Here is a 23,417-nt window from a genome sequence, read left to right as displayed (position 1 = left end):
GTGCAGAAAAAACAATTGCTACCAACCTGCCTTCCCTTGAGGATCTGAATACTGCACGAGTCAAAAAAGAGGGCGGTGAAAATATTGACTGACCCCTAGTACAGTGTTCCCTCGATGTTTGCGGGGGATGCGTTCCGAGACCGCCCGCGAAAGTTGAATTTCCGCGAAGTAGAGATGCGGAAGTAAATACACTATTTTTGGCTATAAACAGTATCACAAGCCTTCCCTTAACACTTTAAACCCCTGAATTGCAATTTCCCATTCCCTTAGCAACCATTTAGATTATTACTCACTATGTTTATTTATTAAAGTTTATTTAAAAAATATTTATTAAAGGCAGATGAAAGTTTGGCAATGACATATGACGTCATTGGGCGGGAAAACCCGTGGTATAGGGAAAAAACCCGCAAAGTATTTTTTAGTTAATATTTTTGAAAAACTGTGGTATAGACTTTTCGCGAAGTTCGAACCTGTGAAAATCGAGGGAACACTGTAGTAAACTAGGGGCCATCTTTGGTGGGAAGGTAACAGTGTTCCATGCGTCTTCAGCATTGAGTCATGTTGGGCACATGATCACGGAGACATCGACCGTGCTGGCTTTTCGATGGCTTAGAGATGAGCACCGCCCCCTAGAGTCGGGAATGACTAGCGCATATGTGCAGTGATGGGCTGCCAAAATTTTACTGCCACACTGTGGCTTATTTTGTGAGTGTGGCTTGATGTGATTGGGTAAGAGTGGCTTACTGGCCATGGTAGGAGTGGTTTGACAATCATGTGACCGATTTAGAATAACAGAACGTAACCATTACAGTATAGTAATACTAAGTCGCATAGTAACGAAAGTCAATGGATAGATGACAGATGTTCTTATTGAAGGAAAGCAGTAATGCATAATCTCAATTTCTCTCAATTTTCGCGGGGGATGCGTTCCGAGACCACCCGCGAAAGTTGGATTTCCGCGAAGTAGAGATGCGGAAGTAAATACACTATTTTTGGCTATGAACAGTATCACAAGCCTTCCCTTAACATTTAAAACCCCTAAATTACAATTTCCCATTCCCTTAACAACCATTTAGATTATTAATCACCAGGTTTATTTATTAAAGTTTATTAAAAAAATATTTATTAAAGGCGGACGAAAGTTTGGCGATGACATATGACGTCATCAGGCGGGAAAAACCGTGGTATAGGGGAAAAAAACGTGAAGTATTTTTTAATTAAGATTTTTGAAAAACCGTGGTATAGACTTTTCGTGAAGTTTGAACCCGCGAAAATCGAGGGAACACTGTATTTGGGAAAATATATGCAACGATAAAATATGCATTAAGATAAAGAAAGGTCTAGGTACTTTAGTTTTGCTTTTCAGTTGTTTTAATAATGTTAATTTGTTTATTATTTTTACTTTCTTGAATATTTTGAAGTATGTCATAAATAAAATCTAGACTTTACAATTTGGGGGTGGGGGCAATATAGCCATTATAGCCATTGAAGTATATATGAAATTATTTTGTTAATGGAAAAAAACATGTACTAATTTAAAGGTCATGACCTTTAAAGCCCTACATGGCATTGGACCAGAATACCTCTGGAACCGCCTGCTACCGCACGAATCCCAGCAGCCGATAAGGTCCCACAGAGTTGGCCTTCTCCGGGTCCCGTCGACTAAACAATGTCGTCTGGTGGACCCCAGGGGAAGAGCCTTCTCTGTGGCGGCCCCGGCCCTCTGGAATCAACTCCCCCCGGAGATTAGAACTGCTCCCACCCTCCTTGTCTTCTGTAAATTACTTAAGACCCACCTATACCGCCAGGCATGGGGGATTTGAGACACCTTTCCCCCAGGCTTATTATAATTTATGTTTGGTATGTATGTGCTGTTTGTTTTTTAATTATGATAGGGTTTTTAGGGTTTTTTTAATATTAGATTTGTGCCTGTATAATACTGTTTTTATCGTGTTGTTATACTGTTTTTATTGTGTTATTATTAAATTATTATACTTGATACAAATTATAGTCTAGTGTATAATTAATATAATATATAGTGACTTTAATGCTAATACAATGCTAATATTTGTATATACTATTATTAATTCAATTTTCTTTGATTTTCTTCTGTACTTACTATTGTGTTTTCTCTTTTTAAAAGTGAAAATTAATAAAATATTTAAAAGACATTCATGTGACAGGAGGGGTTGTGGCTTAAATATCATGTGACTGGGTGGGAGTGGCTTACCGACCAAGATAAGTTTTCAAATAGGGGCTTGGACTCTTTTTCAGTGGATGAAGTCCCATTATTTGCAGAGCCACGAAAAGGACAAATGATAGACAGCATTATTTGTTGAGGAGCGCAGTAACGTTTGAAGGTTTTGTACCAAGCCCACAAGGTTCAGTAGGAGAACAGATTAGGCAAGTAGCTCAATGTTCTTTCATTGCTATAAAAGTTCAGTTCTAGAGAATGATTAAAAGTACTCATCATACTAAGGTACTAGAAAAGGAAGGACAATAAAAAAAATTAAGTATTCAATAAATAGTGCATTAAAATTACTACCCCCACTGCGTCCCCCCCCAAAATGGGAGCAGCAGCCCATTACTGTATATGTGAACCTTTATCTTTACCTTTTAGGATCCCTGTTGAGTAATGCAGCCCAAAGATCCAGCGTAATATTAAAAGATAGTTTACTCTTAAATTAAACCATGATTTACACACAGTTGACAAACAAAAGGTTACAGGCAAAACCGAAACACATCCAAGAAGGATACACAACCTCTTCTTCCTATTGAATTCCTGACCAGAGTGCGAATTCTGCTTCGGGATACACATGCGTGCATGTGTACACGCCCCACAACAACCTGGCTCTGTGTTTTACCGACCTCAGAGGGATGGAAGGCTGACTCAACCTTGGAGACGCTCAGGATGGAATTGCTGGCATGGGGAAGAGTTAAACTGCAATGTGGCATTCTAACCACTAGGAGCAGTGAAGGGCCGCACTTACCTTTCCCTACCGGATCGGTCCCGGAGGCTGTGGTTGGCGGGTGGGCGGTGGAGGGCGCGCACACCTCCACGTGAGAATTTGCTTCCACGCAGGCAAAGAAATAGTTTAAATCTCATGCAAGGATGTTTGTACACACGAGATTTTGTTGATTCTGTGCATGCGCAGAAGCAAAGAAAGGCTGAAAATTGCCAAATCTTGCCAAATCTTCCGTGTGCGAGCGTCTTCACGTGAGATTCCGACGATCTTCACCAATTTATTTGCTTCCGTGATACACGTGGTTTTGGTGATTCCGGGCATGCGCAGAAGCAGAGAAAGGGTGAAAATTGCCAAATCTTGCCGAAATCTTGCGCATGCAAGCGTTCTTGCATGAGATTTGGGCAATTTTTGCTGATTTGCAATTTTTGCTGATTTTTGTGTGGAGGTGAGCGGGGGTGCGTCGCAGGGGGGCGCAGATGTGCACACATTGCCGTTAGCACTATCAGAGGGGTAATCCCAGGCAAACTGGGGGCAGCCCAATACTGAATGGGAGGGAAGAAAGGAAGGGAGAGAGGAAGGGAGGGAGGGAGGACTAGCAATGGGACTTAGACTTATATACCGCTTCACAGTGCTTTCACATCCCTCTCTAACCAGTTTTCAGAGTCAGGCTCTCACCCCCCAACAATCTGGGTCCTCGTTTTACTGATCTCGTGAGGACAGAAGGCTGAGTCAACCATGAGCCAGTGATGATCGAACTGCCAAATTGAAGACAGCCGGTAGTCAGTCAGCAGAAGTAGCCTGCAGAACTGTTCTTTAGCTACTGCGCCACCGTAGGATCCGCAGATAACCAAAGCCCTGGGAGTTGTGTGTCCAAGCGTTCAAACGAAAGTTGCCTTACACGGACCTTCGTTTTCCACACTCCCATCCGCAGGGACAGTGCGAAGGTTGGAAGTCCTTTGAGTTCTTGTTTGTCTTTTTGGTTGGCCAGCCCTAGGCTCCGAGACGCCGCTGTCAAAAAGGACACAGCCATCCGGTTCGGGACAAGACCACCGCGGGGCTGGCGATGTTGTAACGCTGTCCACATCGATTACGCCATGGATCGGGAGTTCAGGTCGACACGTTTCCTGTCTGATGCCGGCACGGTTAAAGTCACAAGGACGGTCCGGGGAAGTTGGGTTGTCAAGGCTTCCCTCGCTTCCTGGGAGGTGGGTTCTAGGCTTAGGGAGCGAACCTAGAACACAGAGGAAAAAGGGAAGAGGGAAGATGAGAGGGCTTCACATTGTAACGTGTCAGCACACAAGTTGCGACTATGCAATTAGTTCTTGATACACGAGTCTAAACTGTTGTTTCCTGCAGCCTTTCGCTGCCTCTACTGTCCTTAAGAAAACTAGGGGAACGGCCAATAAGCCCCAAGTCTTACTTTCTGGGTTCAAATCCTTTTCCTTCATGCCTGTGTTATCCTTTGCAAAATTTTATTGAATCGTAAGTTTTGTCCAAGCGGCCAGAAACACTTCAAGGCAGCTTGCATTCCGGCTTTCTTATCTCCAGCTCATTAGGGAGAAACACTACCAGCATGAAATTCCTTAGAATTCACCAGCGGATTGCATGACTTGTTTTACCAATAGATTTTGCCTATGATCAAACAGCGTGTGTGGCTCTTTATTTCTGATTGTTGCCCTGTCCAGACAGAGCAAAACCCACCCCTGCTGTATGCCCCCTTTTTTTTCCAGGGGCGTTGCAACTTCAACTAGTCACTAAGTGAACTGTTGTAAATTGAGGATTGCCTGTCTCAGGATCTTTGGGCCCTAAGCCAGTGTAGCAAACAGGGCAACAAGCGTAACAGGGGAACGATTCCCAAGCCAATCAACATCTGGAAGTACCTGGTCTGAATTTGTCAGAGGTGCTTTTGGCCTCAGTGGGACTTCCGGTCCCTGAGAGGGTCAGCCTGTGATTTGGGGTGGTGGTGACGTCCCCCCTGGGCACCAGGGTCAGGTCTGCCAGGACCACATCCTCCTCCTCCTCCATTGTCGCCATCTCATCTTTCCCCCTGGGGTTGTTGTGGAAAAGTTGATCTGTACGCCGGATAGCCATACCGGGGCCTGCGCCGTCGTTGGTTGCATGGCCAAGAGCCACGGGTAGCATCAGCGCCTTCTCTGGACCTCTTTGTCCAGCCGCCAAGTTGCTTGGGAGTTGTGGGCATCTTCTGTCCTCCTGGCTACTTCTCTCCTGGCCATCAGGAGGCGGCACCCTCTGGGGAATGCCTGCGGTGTTCCGGGGAACAGATATGGAAACGCCTATCTGGCTTTCTGGGGGCCTTTGAAGAAAGTCGGGCAAAACCAAGTCTTCTTTCCTCAGCAACCCTCTCTGGTCATCGGCTCGGTTACTCTGGACTTTGGAGATGAGCTCGAAAAATTCTAAGGCGAGAAAAGCCAGAGGTTGAGAGTCAGCATTACTTTGCAAATGTCCACCACAGCCAGCCGCCATTTTGAATCCCAGACTTTGCTAATTCGGTTCTCTGTCCTGCAAAGAGTTTATTAAAAAAACAACTGGAAAAAACAGCATCAGAACACACAACCCCGGTGAGTATTTGGAGAAGATGTGATTTGATAAACGTGGCCTCCAGGAAGGACGTCTTCGTGACGTCAAAGCTCCGCCCATGGAATTCCCTATTGGGATTCCCCAACTCCTTTCCAGCTTCCAGATCGGCCAAAAACGCCACCACCGAATGCAAAAACAACGCTCCGCTGAGCCCTGCCGCCTGGCTGTAACATTCTGAAACAGCGGGGCGCTTCTCGGCAGCCTCCGGAAGCCAAACCCGAACCCGAACTTCCGGGTTCGGGAGAACGCCGAGAAGCCTGCCCCCCTGCTGTTTAAGAAGGTGACAGGCGGGCGGCGGTGCTTCTCGGCGGCCTCCCGAACCCGAACCCGAATAGTTCGGGTTTGTGTTCGGGAGAATGCCAAGAAGCCCCCTGGCTGTTTAAGAAGGTGACAGGCGGGTTGCGGCGCCCAGCGGAGCACCATTTTGCGATCTGCGGTAGATTCGTAAGGCGAAAAAAGTTCGTAAGAAAAGGCAAAAATTTTCTGAACCCCGGGTTCGTATCTCGAAGTGTTCGTATCACGAGGGGTTCCTATCACAAGGTACCACTGTACTATCCTTTTGTGAAAAAACTTTTAACCTGCCTGAACTAGCTTTTATTTTCTTGCAACTGTTTTTCAGGTTTTTATTTATTTCTTAGATTTATAAGCCGCCCAACTACTTCCGGAGTCTGGAAGGTATTTCCCCCTGGAAAAAAACAGAGTTTGTACATTCCCATTTATCATAGAATACTAAATTAATAACTTAGGCCAAATAACATGCATTGACCAAAGTAAAGCAAAACATTTTTTTTTTATAGCAAGCCTAGTTGTTGATGGGAAATCCTCGTACAACTGCAGAAATTTTGCAATTGGATCATCGCAAATTCCCAAAAAACGATTTTAGGGAATCAAATTCAATTGCTTTTAAGCCCTCATTTTGTAAAAATGCAATCTGTACAGGAAAAAGCCAATGGGATTTTCTCAGCGTTGCATAACAAAACTTTTATATGAAACATAGCAAACCTGCATATAAGGATTAAAAAGATTCTAGGAAGATAATTTAGGATTTAAAGTTGATTGTTTTATATTGTGTGGCACAGAATTTTTTTTCTTTTTTTAAAATATTTTTTATTAATTTATATACATTAAAAAGAATACAAAAGAAGAGAAAAAAACTACATAACACGCAAATGACTTATACATACAAGAAAAAACAAAAAACAAAATAAAATGAAAAACACATACAAACAGTAAAAAAATAACATATTTAACTGATACATTTATATAATACACTATACACCTTTAGGATTATCTTACAGCTATCCATATCAACACAATAATTGCTCTCTCTCTCTCTCTCTCTCTCTCTCTCTCACACACACACACACACACACACTATATTAGGCTATATAATTATTGCAATCTTGCCAAACGGTCTTTTGAGATTTGTAAGAAGATGGTGTATAAATGGTGTGCTTGTTGGGGAGAAAATGACTTTTGGGAAAAGTGGTGAAAAAAATGGGAAAGGACTTCTGATCTGAAGATCCAATTTTTCAGTTTTTCATCTCAAAGAAAAGCACCAGAACCAGCAGTCTTGAAGATCAAACATTTCGCATTTGGGCATTCTTGTTCTAGAATCCGAATTATGAGTCAAAAAGAGTTTCACGGCCAAACAAGATGACAGACTAACAGTCGGAAGGGATCTTGGAGGTTATTTAGTTCAACCCCCAGCCCTACCTGTTCTGTCAGGCTCTCTGGTAGAATCTTCCCAAAAATTCACAGATACAAATTTCAGACACACACATGTTTGAAAATTCAAAACAGTGTTCTTTATAATGAAAATTCACTTAAACCAAGCCCTCTTTTGGTCTAGCAAAGAGCACTCGTCTCCAAACAAACTGGTAATTTGTACAAGTCCCTTATCTAAGTATCCCTGTGATACTTAGCTTGCAGCCGTGAGGTAATTCACAGTCCTTCTTCTTTCACAAAGTGAAACACACTTTGCTCTGCTTTAGTTTCAAAACGGGGAAAAATCAGCACACAAAAAGTCAAAGTCAGTAAAGCAGTCACGAAACACAACGAGCAGATAATTCTCCACAATGGCCAAACCCACAGGCTGCTCTTTATAGCAGCCTCACTAATTACCACAGCCCCACCCAACCACAGGTGGCCTCATTTTCTTTGATAATAATCTCTCAGTTGTTGTTGCCTATGCATCGCTCTCCGCATGCGTGGCTGTATCATTAACTCTTGTTCTGAATCCAAGGAGGAGCTAGATAATTGATCTCCTTCTGAGCTGTCTGCCACACTCTCCTCCTCCCTGTCACTCATGTCTTCTTGGTCAGAGGAGCCTTCATCAGCAGATTCCACCGGGGGCAAAACAGGCCTGCAGCATGTGGATGTCTCCCCCACATCCACAGTCCTTGGTGCAGGAGCTGGGCCAGAGCTAACCACAACACTACCCAATCAAGGAGATCCTACACCGTTCCTGCCAGAGGGCGGTCCAGTCTCTTTTTGAAAGCTCCCAGGGATGGTAAATTAACCAACACAGTGACGGTGAACCTTTTTTCCCGGGGGTGCCGAAAGAGCGTGCGTGCATGTAATCGTGCATGCGTGAGTGCCCACACCCATAATTCAATGCCTGGGTAGGGCGAAAACAGCTCCCCCTGCTCCCCTGGAGGCCCTCTGGAAGCCGGAAATGACCGCTTTCCCAACTTCTGATGGGCCCAGTAGGCTTGTGTTTTGCCCTCCCCAGGCTCCAAAGGCTTCTCTGGAGCTGGGGGAAGGTAAAAACGCCCTCTCCCATCCTCCTGGAGGCTCTCTGGAAGCCAAAAACGCCCTCCCAGAGCCTCTGTGCGAGCCAGCACACACATGCATATTGGAGCTGAGCTAGGGCAACGGTTCGCGTGCCAGCAGATATGGCTCCGCATGCCACCTGTGGCACCCATGCCATAGGTTCACCATCTCTGAACTAACATATTAAGAGTTGGAAGGGAGCTGGGGGGGGGGAGGTGGGTGTCATCTAGTCCAATCCGCCAACCAAGCAGGAGACCCTACACCAGTGATGGCAAACCTATGGCACGGGTGCCACAGGTGGCACGTGGAGCCATATTTGCTGGCACGCAAGCTGTTTTTCCTAGCTCAGCTCCAGCAGGCATGAATGCACCGGCCAGCTGATTTTTGGCTCACATGGAGGCTCTGGGAGGGCATTTTCGGCTACCTGAAGTCCTCTGGAGGGATGGGGGAGGGCGTTTTTTTTGTCCTCCCCAGGCTCCAGGGAAGCCTCTGGAGCCTGAAGAGGGTGAAAAACAGGCCTATTGAGCGCACCAGAAGTTGGGAAATGGGCTGTTTCTGGCCTCCAGAGGGCCTCTGGGGGGCCAGGGGAGGCAATTTTTTACCTCTCCAGGCATTGAATGATGGGTGTGGGCACTCGTGCAGCCGCGATAGTGTGTGCGCACACATTTTTGGCATCCGATGGAAAAAAGGTTCGCCATCACTGCCCTACACCACTGCAAAAAAAACAATTGCTGCCAACCTGCCTTCCATTGAGGACCTATATACTGGACGAGTCAAAAAGAGGACGGGGAAAATATTTACTGACCCCTCACATCCTGGACACAAATTGTTTCAACTCCTACCCTCAAAACGTCGCTACAGAGCACTGCACACCAAGACAACTAGACACAAGAACAGTTTTTTTCCGAACGCCATCACTCTACTAAACAAATAATTCCCTCAACACTGTCAGACTTTCTACTAAATCTGCACTTCTATTCTACTAGTTTTTCTCATCATTCCTTTCACCCATTTCCTCCCATGTTGACTGTATGACTGTAACTTGTTGCTTATATCCTAAGATTTTTATTAGTATTGCTTCTTCATTGCTTAGTTGACCCCTATGACAATCATTAAGTGTTGTACCACATGATTCTTGACAAATGTATATTTTATTTTATGTACGCTGAGAGCATATGCACCAAGACAAATTCCTTGTGTGTCCAATCACACTTGGCCAATAAAAATTCTATTCTATTCTAAAGATGGCAGTCCAGTCTCCCTTTGAAAGCCTCCTGTGATGAAGCTCCCACAACTTCTGAAGGCAACTTCTGTTCCATCGGTTGATTGCTCTCACTGTTGGAAAATTCCTCCTTTCCAGGTTGAATCTCTCCTTGTTCAGTTTCCATCCATTATTCCTTATCTGGCTTTCAAGTGCTTTGGAAAACAGCCTGATCCCCTCCTCTCTGTGGCAGCCCCTACACGACTCAGAAGTTGGTGCTGAAGCTGTCAATCAGCAAAGGAAGTGTGGAAGAGGTGATTTGGACAGTGCACAAATAGCTTTGTGGCCAGAACAAAGAGTGGTATAGTGACAGAGCCTACATGCCCTTGTGTCTCGCTGGAGGAAAGCCATAGAACGGGATGGAGATTATGTGGAAAAATAGGGAGTGTAGAAGAAACATCATTCTTTCTTGTGTATAAGTTTCATTGGGTTCAATAAATAATTGTTGAAGAAAAAATAGGTGGTGCATTACTTTCTGGGCAACCCTCGTACATTGTTGGTTAGTTCATATGTTGACAAACCCAACCAGTTTAAGTGCATTACGAGGGTCGCCCAGAAGGCAAAGCACCACATTTTTTTTTCTCAGCCTACAGTAATGGTACAAATGCGAAACTTTAGATATACAGTGATACCTTGTCTTACAAACTTAATTGGTTCCGGGATGAGGTTCTTAAGGTGAAAAGTTTGTAAGACGAAACAATGTTTCCCATAGGAATCAATGGAAAAGTGATTAATGCGTGCAAGCCCAAAATTCACCCCTTTTGCCAGCCAAAGCGCCCGTTTTTGCACTGCTGGGATTCCCCTGAGGCTCCCCTTCATGGGAAACCCCACCTCTGGACTTCTGTGTTTTTGTGATGCTGCTGGGATAGCAGGGGAATCCCAGCATTGCAAAAACGGGCGCTTCGCTGGCAACGGAAGTCCGGAGGTGGGGTTTTCCAGCGAAGTGAGCATCAGTGAAATCGCAGCCTCACAAAAACACCAAAGTCCTCGAAACCCCACCTCCAGACCTCTGTGTTTTTGCAATGCTGCGATTTCATGGAGGCTCCCCTCGCTGGGAAGCACCACCTCCGGACTTCTGTTGCCAGCGAAGCACCCGTTTTTGCGCTGCTGGGATTCCTCTGTTGGGATTCCCCTGCAGCATCACAAAAACACGGAAGTCCAGAGGTGGGGTTTCCCATGGAGGGGAGCCTCAGGGAAATCCCAGCAGTGCAAAAACGGGTGCTTCGCTGGCCACGGAAGTCCGGAGGTGGGAAGTCCGGAGGTGGCATCCCAGCAACAGCAGTGGGTTTGTAAGATGAAAACAGTTTGTAAGAAGAGGCAAAAAAATCTTAAACCCCGGGTTTGTATCTCAAAAAGTTTGTATGACGAGGCGTTTGTAAGACGAGGTATCATTATACATTATTTGAATGGTCAGGAGTGCGTGTACAAATGTTGCGTTTCTTCAGACAGATAGTGTAGCTGCAGCAGTTTTTGGAAATGGCGCCTGTAAGTGATGTACGTTACAAGCAGCGTGTCATCATTGAATTTCTCACTGCGGAAAAGAAACTGTTGGGAACATTCACCAACGTTTGTGTGACAGTTTATGGAGAATCTGCAGTCGACAGAAGTACGGTTAGTCGCTGGGCACAGAGGGGGAGGCCACTACAGTGCAGAAATGGCTTTGTGACCCGAACAAGGAGTGGTACCAACAGGGCATACACACCCTTGTGTCTCGCTGGAGGACGGCCATAGAACGGGACAGAGATTACGTGGAACAATAGGGAGTGTAGAAGAAGCATCATTCTTTCTTGTGTGTAAGTTTCATTGTGTTCAATAAATAATTGTTGAAGGAAAAACATGTAGTGCACTACTTTCTGGGTGAGCCTCGTAATGTACATCACTTACAGACGCTGTTTTGAAACACTGCTGCTGCTATGCTATCTGGCTGAAGAAAGGCAAAATTTGCAAACACACTCCTGACAATTCAAATAATGTATACCTAAAGTTTCGCATTCGTACCATTACTGTAGGCTGAGAAAAAAAATGTAGTGCATTACTTTCTAGGCAACCCTTGTATTAATAAGGCAGGGAACTTACCTACCTACTTGGCGGGCCTGCCAAAAGGAGGAATCTTCCGGGAACAGCTGTACAAAATTGCCCTAGATGTAGAGTCGGCATTCTGGTGTGATCTCAGATCTGCTACTCTGATCCTATAGTCCAGTGATGGCGAACCTTTTCCCCCCACGGGTGCCGAAAGTGTGCGCGGGCATTCCCCCCCACACTCCACACCTCTGCATATATGTACGATCCCCCTCCAGGTGATGCCCCCATGCACAGAGGGCACAACCCCCCTTCCTTCTCTCTTGATAGGCCCATTTTTCTTGTCAGAGGTTTCCATGGAACCTTGGGAGGGCACAAATGGCTTCCCCGCGCCCCCTCGGAGGCCCTCTGGAGACTGAAAACGCCCTCCCAGAGCATCCACATGAACTGAATATCATGTGGCTGGCGTGCACACACATGCAACATGTGCAGAAGTAAAATCTCATTGGGCTGTGCGCATGCATCCACAGCAGAATCAAAGCTGCATGTGCAGCTCAATTTTCATTACCAGTATGGCGTCCTTATCCATACTGATAGCAACCTGATACTGGACCCCCACCTCAGCAGGCCTCCCTGAAACCTCTGCAGGCTGGAAATCGTCCATTTCCCGACTTCTGGTGAGCCCAGTAGGCCCATTTTTCACCATCCCCAAGCTCCATAGGCTTTCTTGAAGCCTGCAAAGGGCGAAAACAGCATCCGCCGCCCCGGAGGTTAAAACGCCCTTCCAGAGCCTCTACATGAGGCCTGTACTTACCTGGCATCCAAAACAGGCCATGTGGTGACTCCTGAGAGGGGCGGGGCAGGGGCAGCCAAAATTCAGCTGGCTGACATGTGCATGCGCACTGGAGCTGAGCTAGGGCAATGGCTCATGTGCCTGCAGATATGGCTCTGCCAGTGATGCGCTGTTTGACTTACCTCCTACTGGAGTGCCCTCGGAGGTGGTCACACACGTGCTTGTCGGCGTGAGATTTGCCTTCTGCATATGTGTAGGCCATAGAACGGGACAGAGATTACGTGGAAAAATAGGGAGTGTAGAAGAAAAACCATTCTTTCTTTTTGTGTAAGTTTCATTGTGTTCAACAAATAATTGTTGAAGAAAATAAATGTGGTGCTTTACTTTCTGGGCGACCCTCGTAATATTTTTAATGGGTTTTAGGTTTCAAATTGGTCTCGTTTGAACTTCGATTTCTATTATGTTATGTCTATGTATTTATTCTTATGTTCTAAACTAGTGTGCCGCGAGACATGGTCAGGTGTGCCGCGAAGCTCAGCAAGAGAAAGAGAGAGAGAGAAAGAAAGCAAGAGAGAGAGAGAAAGAAAGAGAAAGAAAGCAAGAGAGAGAGAGAAAGAGAAAGAAAGCAAGAGAGAGAGAGAAAGAAAGAGAAAGAAAGCAAGAGAGAGAAAGAGAAAGAAAGCAAGAGAGAGAGAGAAAGAAAGAGAAAGAAAGCAAGAGAGAGAGAGAAAGAAAGAGAAAGAAAGCAAGAGAGAGAGAGAAAGAAAGAGAAAGAAAGAGAAAGAAAGAGAAAGAAAGCAATAGAGAGAGAGAAAAAGAGGCAGGGAAGGAGGGAGAGATAGAAAGAGAGCAAAAAAGAGAGGAAGGAAGAGAGAGAAAGAGGGATGGAGAGAGAGAGGAAGAAAGGAAGAGAGAGAAAGAGGGAGAGAAATAGAGCGAAAGGGAGGAAGAGAGAGAGAGAGAGAATTTTCTTTGTCCAAACTTTTTTTAGCCCCCCCACTTCCCCCCCCCCTGCTCAAGGTGCCCCATTATTTTATATATGTAAAAAATGTGCCGCAGATCAAAAAAGGTTGAAAATCACTGTTCTAAACCACCCCAAGTCTCTGGAGAAGGGCGGCCTAGAAACCGAAATAATAAATAGCAAGATAAATAAATAAAGTTTGGATAATTTGGGGTAGACAAGAGTACCCTGTGAGTGGATAACCACATCCCCTTCTTACCAGCACCGCTCCACCAGCGCACGACAGCGGCTCACTTAAGAGACGAAGCGAATGAGCACCAAGAACCAGGCAGGGCCTGACCTCTGCCGTCCTTCCTTTGCCCAGGTTTGCCTGGTGCACCAGTTGCGGCCCTATTTGGACAGGGAATCTCTACTCACAGTCGCTCGTGCCCCTTATCACTTCGAGGTTCGACTACTGCAATGCTCTCTTCATGGGGCTACCTTTGAAGAGTGTTCGGAAACAACAAATTGTGCAGAATGCTGTCGCGCAAACAGTCAAGGGATTACCCAGACATGTCCGCTTCTCTCCAACACTCCGCGGTCTGCACTGGCTGCCAATTGGTTTCTGGACTCAATTCCAAGTGTTGGTGATGACCTATAAAGCCCTATATGGCATGGAACCAGATTACTTATGGCAGTGTTTCCCAACCTTTTTTGAGCCGCGGCACATTATTCATGTTTTCAAAATTCTGGGGAACAATGAATGGGGGGGGGGGGCCTAAAGAAAAGTTTGGACAAAAAAAATATCTCTTCCTCCATTTCACTCTATTTCTCCCTCCCTCTTTCTCTCTCTTCCTTCCTTCCCTTCTTTCTCTCCATTCCTCTTTCTTTCTTCCTCTCTTTTTTTGCTCTCTTTCTCTCTCCCTCCTTCCCTCCCTCTATGTCTTTCCCTCTCCCTCCTTCCCCCCTTTCTTTCTCTCTCTCTCTTGCTTTCTTTCCCTCTCTTTCTCTCGCTTTCTTTCTCTCTCATTCTCTCTCCCCTCCTTTTTCTCTCTCTCTTTCTCTCTCGTTCACCACGCCAGCAACAGAGAGAAAAAGAAAGAGCGAGAGAGAGCCGGAGAGAGAGTGGAGTGCGCAGCAGCCATCAGCCTCCTCGCCCTCCCAGACGTCCCCAGCGCCCGGCCTCACGCCGCCTCCTGTTAGCCCGCCGACTTTTCCCTGCTGCCGTTTTCTCTTCATGGCGCAAAGCCACACAGTCCCGGACTCCTGGATTGCTCGCCCCAAGGCAGGAGGCGGTGGAGGAGGAGAGGGGGCGGATCGCGCCCCAAGGCTTGAGGGGGCGGCGGCGGCGGCGGAGAGTGGGCGGATCGGGCAAGGCGGAGAAGCCAGGGGCGCGTTTGGCCGGAGGCACCGTGGGGAGGCAGGGGCAGCCGCGGCTCCCTTTACTCCTACTGCCGCACCTCCCAGCCCCTGCCTCCTTTTTCCCGCCTTCCTTCTTTGGGGCCCAGCAGGAGAACGCCGGATACGGCGGTCCAGCACCGGCAGCGCCCCGCCCAGCTGGAGCTTCCTAGGGGCGCCGCGGCACACCTGACGGTGTCTCGCGGCACACCAGTGTGCCGCGTCACACCGGTTGGGAAACACTGACTTATGGGACTGCCTCCTGACGCACGAATTCCAGGTCCCACAGAGTCGGCCTTCCACAGGTCCTGTCAACTAGAAAATGTCACTTGGCGGGATCTGGGGAAGAGCCTTCTTTGTGGGGAGGGGTGGCCCTCTGGAATCAGCTCCCCCCAGAGATTTGTGTGCTCCCCCTCGCCTTCCATAAGAGTCTAATCTATGCCATCACATCTGGGGTCATTAGATTCTACCCCCTGGCCAATGAATGTATAGTGGGTTTGTTTGAATGGGTATGTGTGCATGTTAGTAGGCCTTTTAGTTTTTAAATGTAACTCTTAATTTTAATTTTACGGTAATTATGATATCTCGTTGTAAAGTGGTACCTCTACTTAAGAACTTAATTCGTTCCATGAGCAGGTTCTTAAGTAGAAAAGTTTGTAAGAAGAAGCAATTTTTCCCATAGGAATCCATGTAAAAGCAAATAATGCGTGCAAACCCATTAGGAAATAAAAACTTGGAATTTGGGTGGGAGGAGGAAGAGGAAGAAGAGGAGGAGGACAGTCACTGCTGAAGGAAGAAGGTGAGGTGAGGGGAATCCAAAAAATCCAAAACTTTAAGGCTTAAAAAAAAAACAGGGACTCTGAAGCAGTGAGGAGGAGCACGTGCCTCCCATACACTTGGTGTGAAGCTGCCTCCCATACATTGCATCCCATACACTGGCTGCTGCTGCTGCTACCTGCTGTCTCTTCCTTCCTATGCTGAAAGGCTCCCCTCTCCTCTCACTTGCTCTCTTTGTAGCTGGTGCCTTTCCTTCGCTGTAGTGACTCCTTGGCTGCCCAGAGCAAAGGGAGAATTTCCTTTCTCTGGGCGCTGGCAGAGGTTTATTTCCTGTCCAAGGGCCCAGAGAAAAGAAAATGCTTCGTTCGCTCTGGACTGCCAAGGCCTCTTTAAATGCAACCAAAAGGCTCCTCTGGCAGCCCAGAAAAGCCCGAGATGGCCAGGATTAAAGGGGGAATGGCAAGAAACTGGCCGGGCCTTCGTGCTGCTCTGAAATGTCCTGGGAAATTTTTCCAGGCTCGGATTCTTAAATAGAAAATGGTTCTTAAGCAGAGGCAAAAAAAACTTGAACACCCTGTTCTTATCTAGAAAAGTTCTTAAGTAGAGGTCTTCTTAAGTAGAGGTACCACTGTATACTGTTTTTATATGCTGTAAGCCACCCCGAGTCTTCAGAGAGGGGCGGCATATAAATTTAATAAATAATAATAATAATAATAATAATAATAATAATAATAATAATAATAATAATGATAATTTATCCCGAAACATTTCCAGCAACACAGTAACGTCGACTTCAGAGCGGAGGAAGTTTATTGCATCGCCAATACACACAGACGTCCGGAACAGATAACGCCACGCCACTTGGTCACACCACGGTGGACGAGACACGACTACACTACTGCATATATTTTAAAAAGGACATACCCTCTGCTTCTTCCAAATTCAAAGGCTGGCGTGCGTTTTTGTCAGTCTGGGCGAGGCGGTCTTGTCTCGGGGCCAGGCCGGCTTCTGGAGAGCTTTTCCCCCGCTCGCCTTTTAATTTAAAAGAATTGTGCTTTCCAACAGGTCTTCCTTCGCCCTACAGGAGAAGCCAAAGGGAACGTGAATCGCCTGGACACTGTTCTGCCTGGCGTGATAACTGGGGCAGTAATTAAAGTCAAAGGAAACACGCGGACTGGAATTGTCGAAACACAAAAATATATTTCAGTAACAGGTGTCTGATACCCGTAATTACGGCAAAAGCATGTCTGTTTACTGCCAAAAAGTCTGGATTATCTTCAAGGCCGATAACGAATGTGTCGAAACTCCCCAAGGTTTGTAAATAATGTCTCCGAATTGGGCTGAAGCAAAGGTACGTACTATTTTTTCCAAGAGCTACAATCTTTCATAAAACAATTGTCCAAAGGCTGGGTTTCTCCAAGTAAGCAAGGGTGTTGGTTTAGAGAAAACTCTGGAGGTGTTTCTCTTTCTCTGTTAAACCACAAACGATAACTCCTGCAAAGAACACTCCCACAAACCTCCCCTTTTATGCATGCTGAAGAATTCTCGATTGCTTTAAGCTGTGATCAATATCTCCTCCTGCATCTGCGCAGCTGTTCCTTTCTCCCCCTAATTCTTCGCACATGCACATTCAGGATTGGATCATTAATCACCCCTTCTTTATCCGACCCAGACGGGGCCCTAGCTGAGGGTTCCACAGGCACTGCAAGGACCTCCACCTCTGCCTCTCCAGCAACTTCAGCTTCCATTTCTCCTTCCCCCTCACTGTCTGAATCCTCCAAGAGCCACACAGGTCTCCGATGCTCATTCGGACCCAGCTCATTTGAAATCTGTTAACCAGAGGAGCTGGCTGTGAGCCAACCACAACAGCCACAGAAAGGAGCAACAGCCCAACCTGCATCCCAGAACTTTCAGCCAGGACGTTCTTGGACCTCCCATAAAATGGGTGCGGTGGCCCTAGGGGTGGAGCTCTAGCCTCAAGATCAGGAGGCTCTGGCTTTCATCCTAAGTAGAGACAGATATTTATCTCTCTCTGGGCACAATGGAGAATAGATCTACTGAACAAAACTGCGCATTGGTGACGGGGAAGAGCGCCCAGCCAGTAAAAACAGTCTGCTAGCACCTTTCAGTTGCCCTGATTCCATCTTGCAAGGGACTACAGTAGTACCTCTAGATACGAGCTGCTCCACATGCGAGTATTCCAAGTTGGGAGCCACAACGGGAGGGAAATTTCTGTTCTAGACCCAAGTTCAAATTCGGGATACGAGCCGAGCTTCCACTAGGTGGTGCAAGAATCCTTGCTTCTGGTTATCTCCGCGGGGAAAAACAAAGTCTAAAGCCATTTGTTCCAGATACGAGTTGATCGACATACGAGCTCCGTTCTGAAACGAATTAAACTCATATCTAGAGGTACTACTGTATTTTAAAAGATGACAATGATGATCCTTAAAATCTCCCATCACTTCCATCATCCCTGTCTTCTTGTATGCCCTCTGCAAATGCCCAGTATCGGATTCCTACCGGTATGGATGAGGACCCTGCACCAGTAGTAAAACTGGAGCTGCACACTCAGCTTTGCATTGATGGTGTGGCTGCGTATACGTCTCTGGCGCGTGTGTGTCCTAATGAAATTTTGCTTCTGCGCATGATGCAAAATCTTGTGAAGGGACGCGCAGAATATTTCAGGAATTTTTTGCTTCTGCTCATGCCAAAATCTCTTGCACGTCCCTTCACAAGATTTTGCTTCCTAAGCAAAATCTTGCTCGGACGCATATGCCGGAGATATGAAGCAGCGGGAGCGGCAACTCCCTCCTGCAAATGACCCACCCCACCCCTGCATCTCCACATGAATATCTAGTAATACAGAGATCAGCAGGGTCTTCCGAATAGACACCAGCATCCTGGTCAAAGTTAAGATTAGCTGTCTATGCTTTAGTACCCCAAGCAAAATTATATTTTGGTTCCTTCCGTGAAACTCTCTGGCTCCCTCTTTTCTTTCTTTCTTTCTTTCTTTCTTTCTTTCTCTTTCCTTCCCTCCCTCCCTCGCTCCCTCTTCTTTCTTTCTTTCTCTTTCTTTCTTTCTTTCATTCTCTTTCCTTCCTTCCCTCCCTCCCTCTTCTTTCTTTCTTTCTTTCTTTCATTCTCTTTCCTTCCCTCCCTCTTTTCTTTCTTTCTTTCTCTTTCTTTCTTTCATTCTCTTTCCTTCCTTCCCTCCCTCCCTCTTCTTTCTTTCTTTCTTTCATTAATTCATTAATTCATTTATTCTCTTTTCTTCCTTCCCTCGCTCCCTCCCTCTTTTCTTTCTTTCTTTCTTTCTTTCTTTCCTTTTTCTCAAGTTTTTGAGCCTTACGCTGACATTAAAAATAAGATAAAATGAAGACCTTCCGTATTTTCCAAGCAAGATATAAATTTAGGACTTCATAAAAGGCTTTTTAAATTGAAGATCTGGGCAGGAAAAAAAAAATCCCACATTTTTAGAGGCGGCGCAGAAATCTCCAGCCCGAGATTTGAAAAGGGCCAGGTGGTTGATATTTGCAATCACAAATTTACTTTGGAAGAAATTCAAGAAACAAGATGCCAATAAAACAGACAAGGGACTTTGTTCGCTACAAAGTCTACAAAAAAAGCCATTTTTATTTTGTATTTTTTGCTTCTTCTCCTTTTAGAACCCCCCTTTTGTAGGAAGAAAAAAGGAAAATTCATAGTGACAAAATTAGGTTTGGAGGAGGCAGCATTAGAAACATAGAAACATAGAAACATAGAAGTCTGACGGCAGAAAAAGACCTCATGGTCCATCTAGTCTGCCCTTATACTATTTTCTGTATTTTATCTTAGGATGGATATATGTTTATCCCAGGCATGTTTAAATTCAGTTACTGTGGATTTATCTACCACGTCTGCTGGAAGTTTGTTCCAAGGATCTACTACTCTTTCAGTAAAATAATATTTTCTCATGTTGCTTTTGATCTTTCCCCCAACTAACTTCAGATTGTGTCCCCTTGTTCTTGTGTTCACTTTCCTATTAAAAACACTTCCCTCCTGGACCTTATTTAACCCTTTAATATATTTAAATGTTTCGATCATGTCCCCCCTTTTCCTTCTGTCCTCCAGACTATACAGATTGAGTTCATTAAGTCTTTCCTGATACGTTTTATGCTTAAGACCTTCCACCATTCTTGTAGCCCGTCTTTGGACCCGTTCAATTTTGTCAATATCTTTTTGTAGGTGAGGTCTCCAGAACTGAACACAGTATTCCAAATGTGGTCTCACCAGCATTCTTTATAGTGGGATCATAATCTCCCTCTTCCTGCTTGTTATACCTCTAGCTATGCAGCCAAGCATCCTACTTGCTTTCCCTACCGCCTGACTGCATTGTTCACCCATTTTGAGACTGTCAGAAATCACTACCTCTAAATCCTTTTCTTTTGAAGTATTTGCCAACACTGAACTGCCAATACAATACTCAGATTGAGGATTCCTTTTCCCCAAGTGCATTATTTTACATTTGGAAACATTAAACTGCAGTTTCCATTGCTTAGACCATTTATCTAGTAAAGCTAAATCATTTACCATATTACAGACGCCTCCAGGAATATCAACCCTATTGCACACTTTAGAGTCATCGGCAAATAGGCAAACCTTCCCTACCAAACCTTCCCCTATGTCACTCACAAATATATTAAAAAGAATAGGACCCAGAACAGACCCTTGTGGCACACCGCTTGTAACCTGACTCTGCTCAGAATACTCGCCATTAACAATAACTCTCTGATGTCTACGCTTCAGCCAGCTGCAAATCCATTGAACTATCCAGGGATTAAGTCCAATCTTCACTAATTTATCTATCAGCTCTTTATGTGGAACCGTATCAAAGGCTTTGCTGAAGTCCAGGTAGGCAATATCCACGGCACCACCTTCATCCAACACCTTTGTGACATAGTCAAAAAAATTAATGAGATTAGTCTGACATGATTTGCCTTCAGTAAAGCCATGCTGATTTGGGTCCGATAAGTTATTGTTTTTTAGGTGCTGATTTATCCTCTTTTTGAGTAGAGTCTCCATCATTTTAACTACAACTGATGTCAAGCTAACTGGCCTGTAGTTACCAGCTTCTTCTCTACTGCCCTTCTTGTGAATAGGCACAACACTGGCCATTCTCCAATCCTCAGGAACTTCTCCTGTTAACAAGGATTGGTTAAACAAATCAGTCAGGGGGGTAGTAATGACAGATCTGAGTTCTTTAAGAACTCTGGGGTGGATGCCATCTGGACCCATTGCCTTATTTATCTTTAATCGTTCAAGTTCTTCTAAGACATCGGCTTCTAAGATCACTGGAGCTGAATCCGTACAGCTGGAAGCAATGCTATATCCCTCTATAGTATTATTTTGTAAGGTGTCTTTTGAGAAAACTGAACAGAAGTAGCTATTGAAATGGTCAGCGATCTCCTTATTCCCATTAATGCATGTATTATTCCCGGTACTAAGCTTCGTGATGCCGCAGTTTTTCTTCTTCTTATCATTAATATATCTGAAGAAGGTTTTATCCCCCTTCTTTACAGATTTGGCAATTTCTTCCTCTTTTGAGGCTTTAGCAGCATATATTATCTGTTTCACCTCCTTCTGTCTCATTTTATATACCTCCCTATCAGCTATACTTCCAGATTCTTTATACCTCCTATAGGCAGCCTTTTTTCATTGACTATAGCCCTTACATCATTGCTAAACCATAGCGGTTTCTTCTTCCTTTTACCTTTAGTTATTTGTCTTACATACAGTCCAGTGGCTTTTAAGATGGCCTTTTTTAATACAGTCCACTGGATGCTCGCTCCTGCCATTTTATCCCTCCCCTTTAATTCATTATCTAAATATTCTCCCATTGCATTAAAATTTGTTTTTCTGAAATCCAATACTTTGGTTGCATTATAGGATTGCTCACAATGAGTTTTTACATCAAACCACAAACATAGATGGTCACTGCAACCTAAATTTTCTCCCACCTTGACATCTGATTATTGTCTATATACCTAAAATGAAGAACTGCATGTATCGAAATGATTAAAAATAACAAATTTAGAAGCGTATGGGAAGCAAGTTATCAGTCTGTTGAACAAGAGACGAGCTAGGATAAGAATCACTCAAGGAAAGATAAAGAAGAAGAAAGAGGAAGTAGAAAGGTAAAGGGAAAAAAGAAAGAGTGGAGGGAGGGAGGGAAGGGAGGGTTAGAGTGAAGAGATGGAGAAAGAGGGAGGGGAGTGTAAAAAAAAAGAAGAATATCAGACTGATGAACAGAAATATAAAATAGGTGCAAAATAGGATATTGATTTAAGAATGATTGATGAAAATGTACCATTGTGTATATTATTGATATATTCTAAGGCAGACCTGGGCAAAGTGCGGCCCGGGGGCCGGATGCGGCCTGCCCGTTGTCATTGACCGGCCTGCGGAGGTTGGAAGGAAGGAAGGAAGGAGAAATGAAGGGAGGAAGGAAGAAAGGAAGGAGAGGAAGGAGAAATGGAGGGAGGAAAGAAGGAAGGAAGGAGAAATGGAGGGAGGAAGGAAGGAGAAATTCTCTTTCCATGCCCTTTTGCAAAAGTTTATGTTTGTTTGTTTATGTTTATGTTTATTTAGATTTGTATGCCGCCCCTCTCCGCAGACTCGGGGCGGCTCACAACAAAGTGCAAAAAGACAATTTATAACAAATCTAAATTTCTACTAAAAGTCCAACAAATGCTCATTTTTTAAATTGTCCATTGGTTTCATTGGCCTTTCCAAGAAATTTAAAGCAAACCCCACCACCCCATCGCTCAGGGGGAAAAAAGTGGGGAGGAGGAAGAAAAGGAATCCAAAGCTACTTTCAGGCAAAGCCTCCACTATGTTTTCTCAACTGACAATGTAGGTCAGTTGAAGAGAGGCACCTGAAAGGAATATTTTGAAAGAGAAGTAAAGAACTGCCCAGAAGCAGAAATAAAAGGCAGAGAAAATCAGACAGAAGCTTCTCTCCATTTGGAGAAGGAAGGAAGGAAGGAAGGAAGGAAGGAAGGAAGGAAGGAAGCAAGCAAGCAAGCAAGCAAGGAGAAATGGAGGGAGGAAGGAAGGAAGGAAGGAAGGGGTGGGCAATTAATTTATAATTATAATATAATTATAATATACAATTATATATATATAAAATATATACAGTAATACCTCATCTTACGAACCTAATTAGTTCTGGAAGTAGGTTCATAAGGCGAAACGTTCGTAAGATGAAACATTGTTTCCCATAGGAAACAATGTAAAAGCGATTAATCCATGCAAAAAGAAAAAAAAAATCGCAAAATGACGCTCTGCTGGGCGCTGCTGCCCGGCTGTCACCTTTTAAAACAGCCCGGGGGCTTCTCGGCGTTCTCAGGTTTGGGTTCCGGAGGCCGCCAAGAAGTGCCTGGCTGTTTCAGAAGGTTACAACCGGCCGCCGCCACTTGGCGGAGCGCCATTTTTGCGATCGGCGGCGGCGTTTTTGGCCGATCTGGAGGCTAGAAAGAAGGTGGGGAATCCCAATAGGGAATTCCATAGGTGGAGCTTTGATGTCACTTGGGGGCGGCGGGCGAGGCGGCAGCAGTGCAACTTGTCAGCGGCGAGGGAAACATGTCAGCGGTCAGAAAACCCCAAACCGAGAGTCCCTTTTTTAATCGCTTTCCTCTCAGCCTCGGCAGGGCGCTGAGAAGCGGAGATTTTGGAGCGGGGAGGCAAAAACTCTCAGAATGTCACCACCGAGGCGTTTCTTGATGGGGTGGGGGGTCCCTCAATTTTCCTTCAATTACTGCCCGCTTCGGTAATTTTCTTGCAGCAAGGAATCCTTCCAAAAGAAAATTACCGGAGCTGGGGGGGGGGGCTTCATGGTCACATGCATTGCTT

The 23,417-nt window shown here is 45.2% G+C and overlaps 1 protein-coding gene across 4 annotated transcripts in view; it reads right to left on the bottom strand.

Moving 5' to 3' along the window:
• Window positions 1-2,656: 2,656 nt before the first annotated feature.
• Window positions 2,657-23,417, bottom strand: part of RGS12 (regulator of G protein signaling 12) — a 77,871-nt gene continuing 57,110 nt past the window's right edge. For 3 of the 4 annotated variants that reach the window (XM_070756991.1, XM_070756993.1, XM_070756992.1), the window contains exons 16-18: window positions 16,452-16,605; window positions 4,847-5,380; window positions 2,657-4,197 (exon numbers count right to left, since the gene is read on the bottom strand). In XM_070756991.1, the coding sequence (XP_070613092.1) occupies window positions 3,845-4,197; window positions 4,847-5,380; window positions 16,452-16,605 (1,041 nt within the window). In that variant the 3' untranslated portion in view covers window positions 2,657-3,844. The remainder of the gene's footprint in view (window positions 4,198-4,846; window positions 5,381-16,451; window positions 16,606-23,417) is intronic. The other variant, XR_011559575.1, reaches the window with a different exon arrangement.

The sequence above is a fragment of the Erythrolamprus reginae genome, chromosome 7 (genome assembly GCF_031021105.1).
Source record: "Erythrolamprus reginae isolate rEryReg1 chromosome 7, rEryReg1.hap1, whole genome shotgun sequence".
NCBI lineage: Eukaryota > Metazoa > Chordata > Lepidosauria > Squamata > Dipsadidae > Erythrolamprus > Erythrolamprus reginae.
Note: the sequence above shows the minus strand (reverse complement) of the source record. Positions and strands in the feature narration are given on the sequence as shown.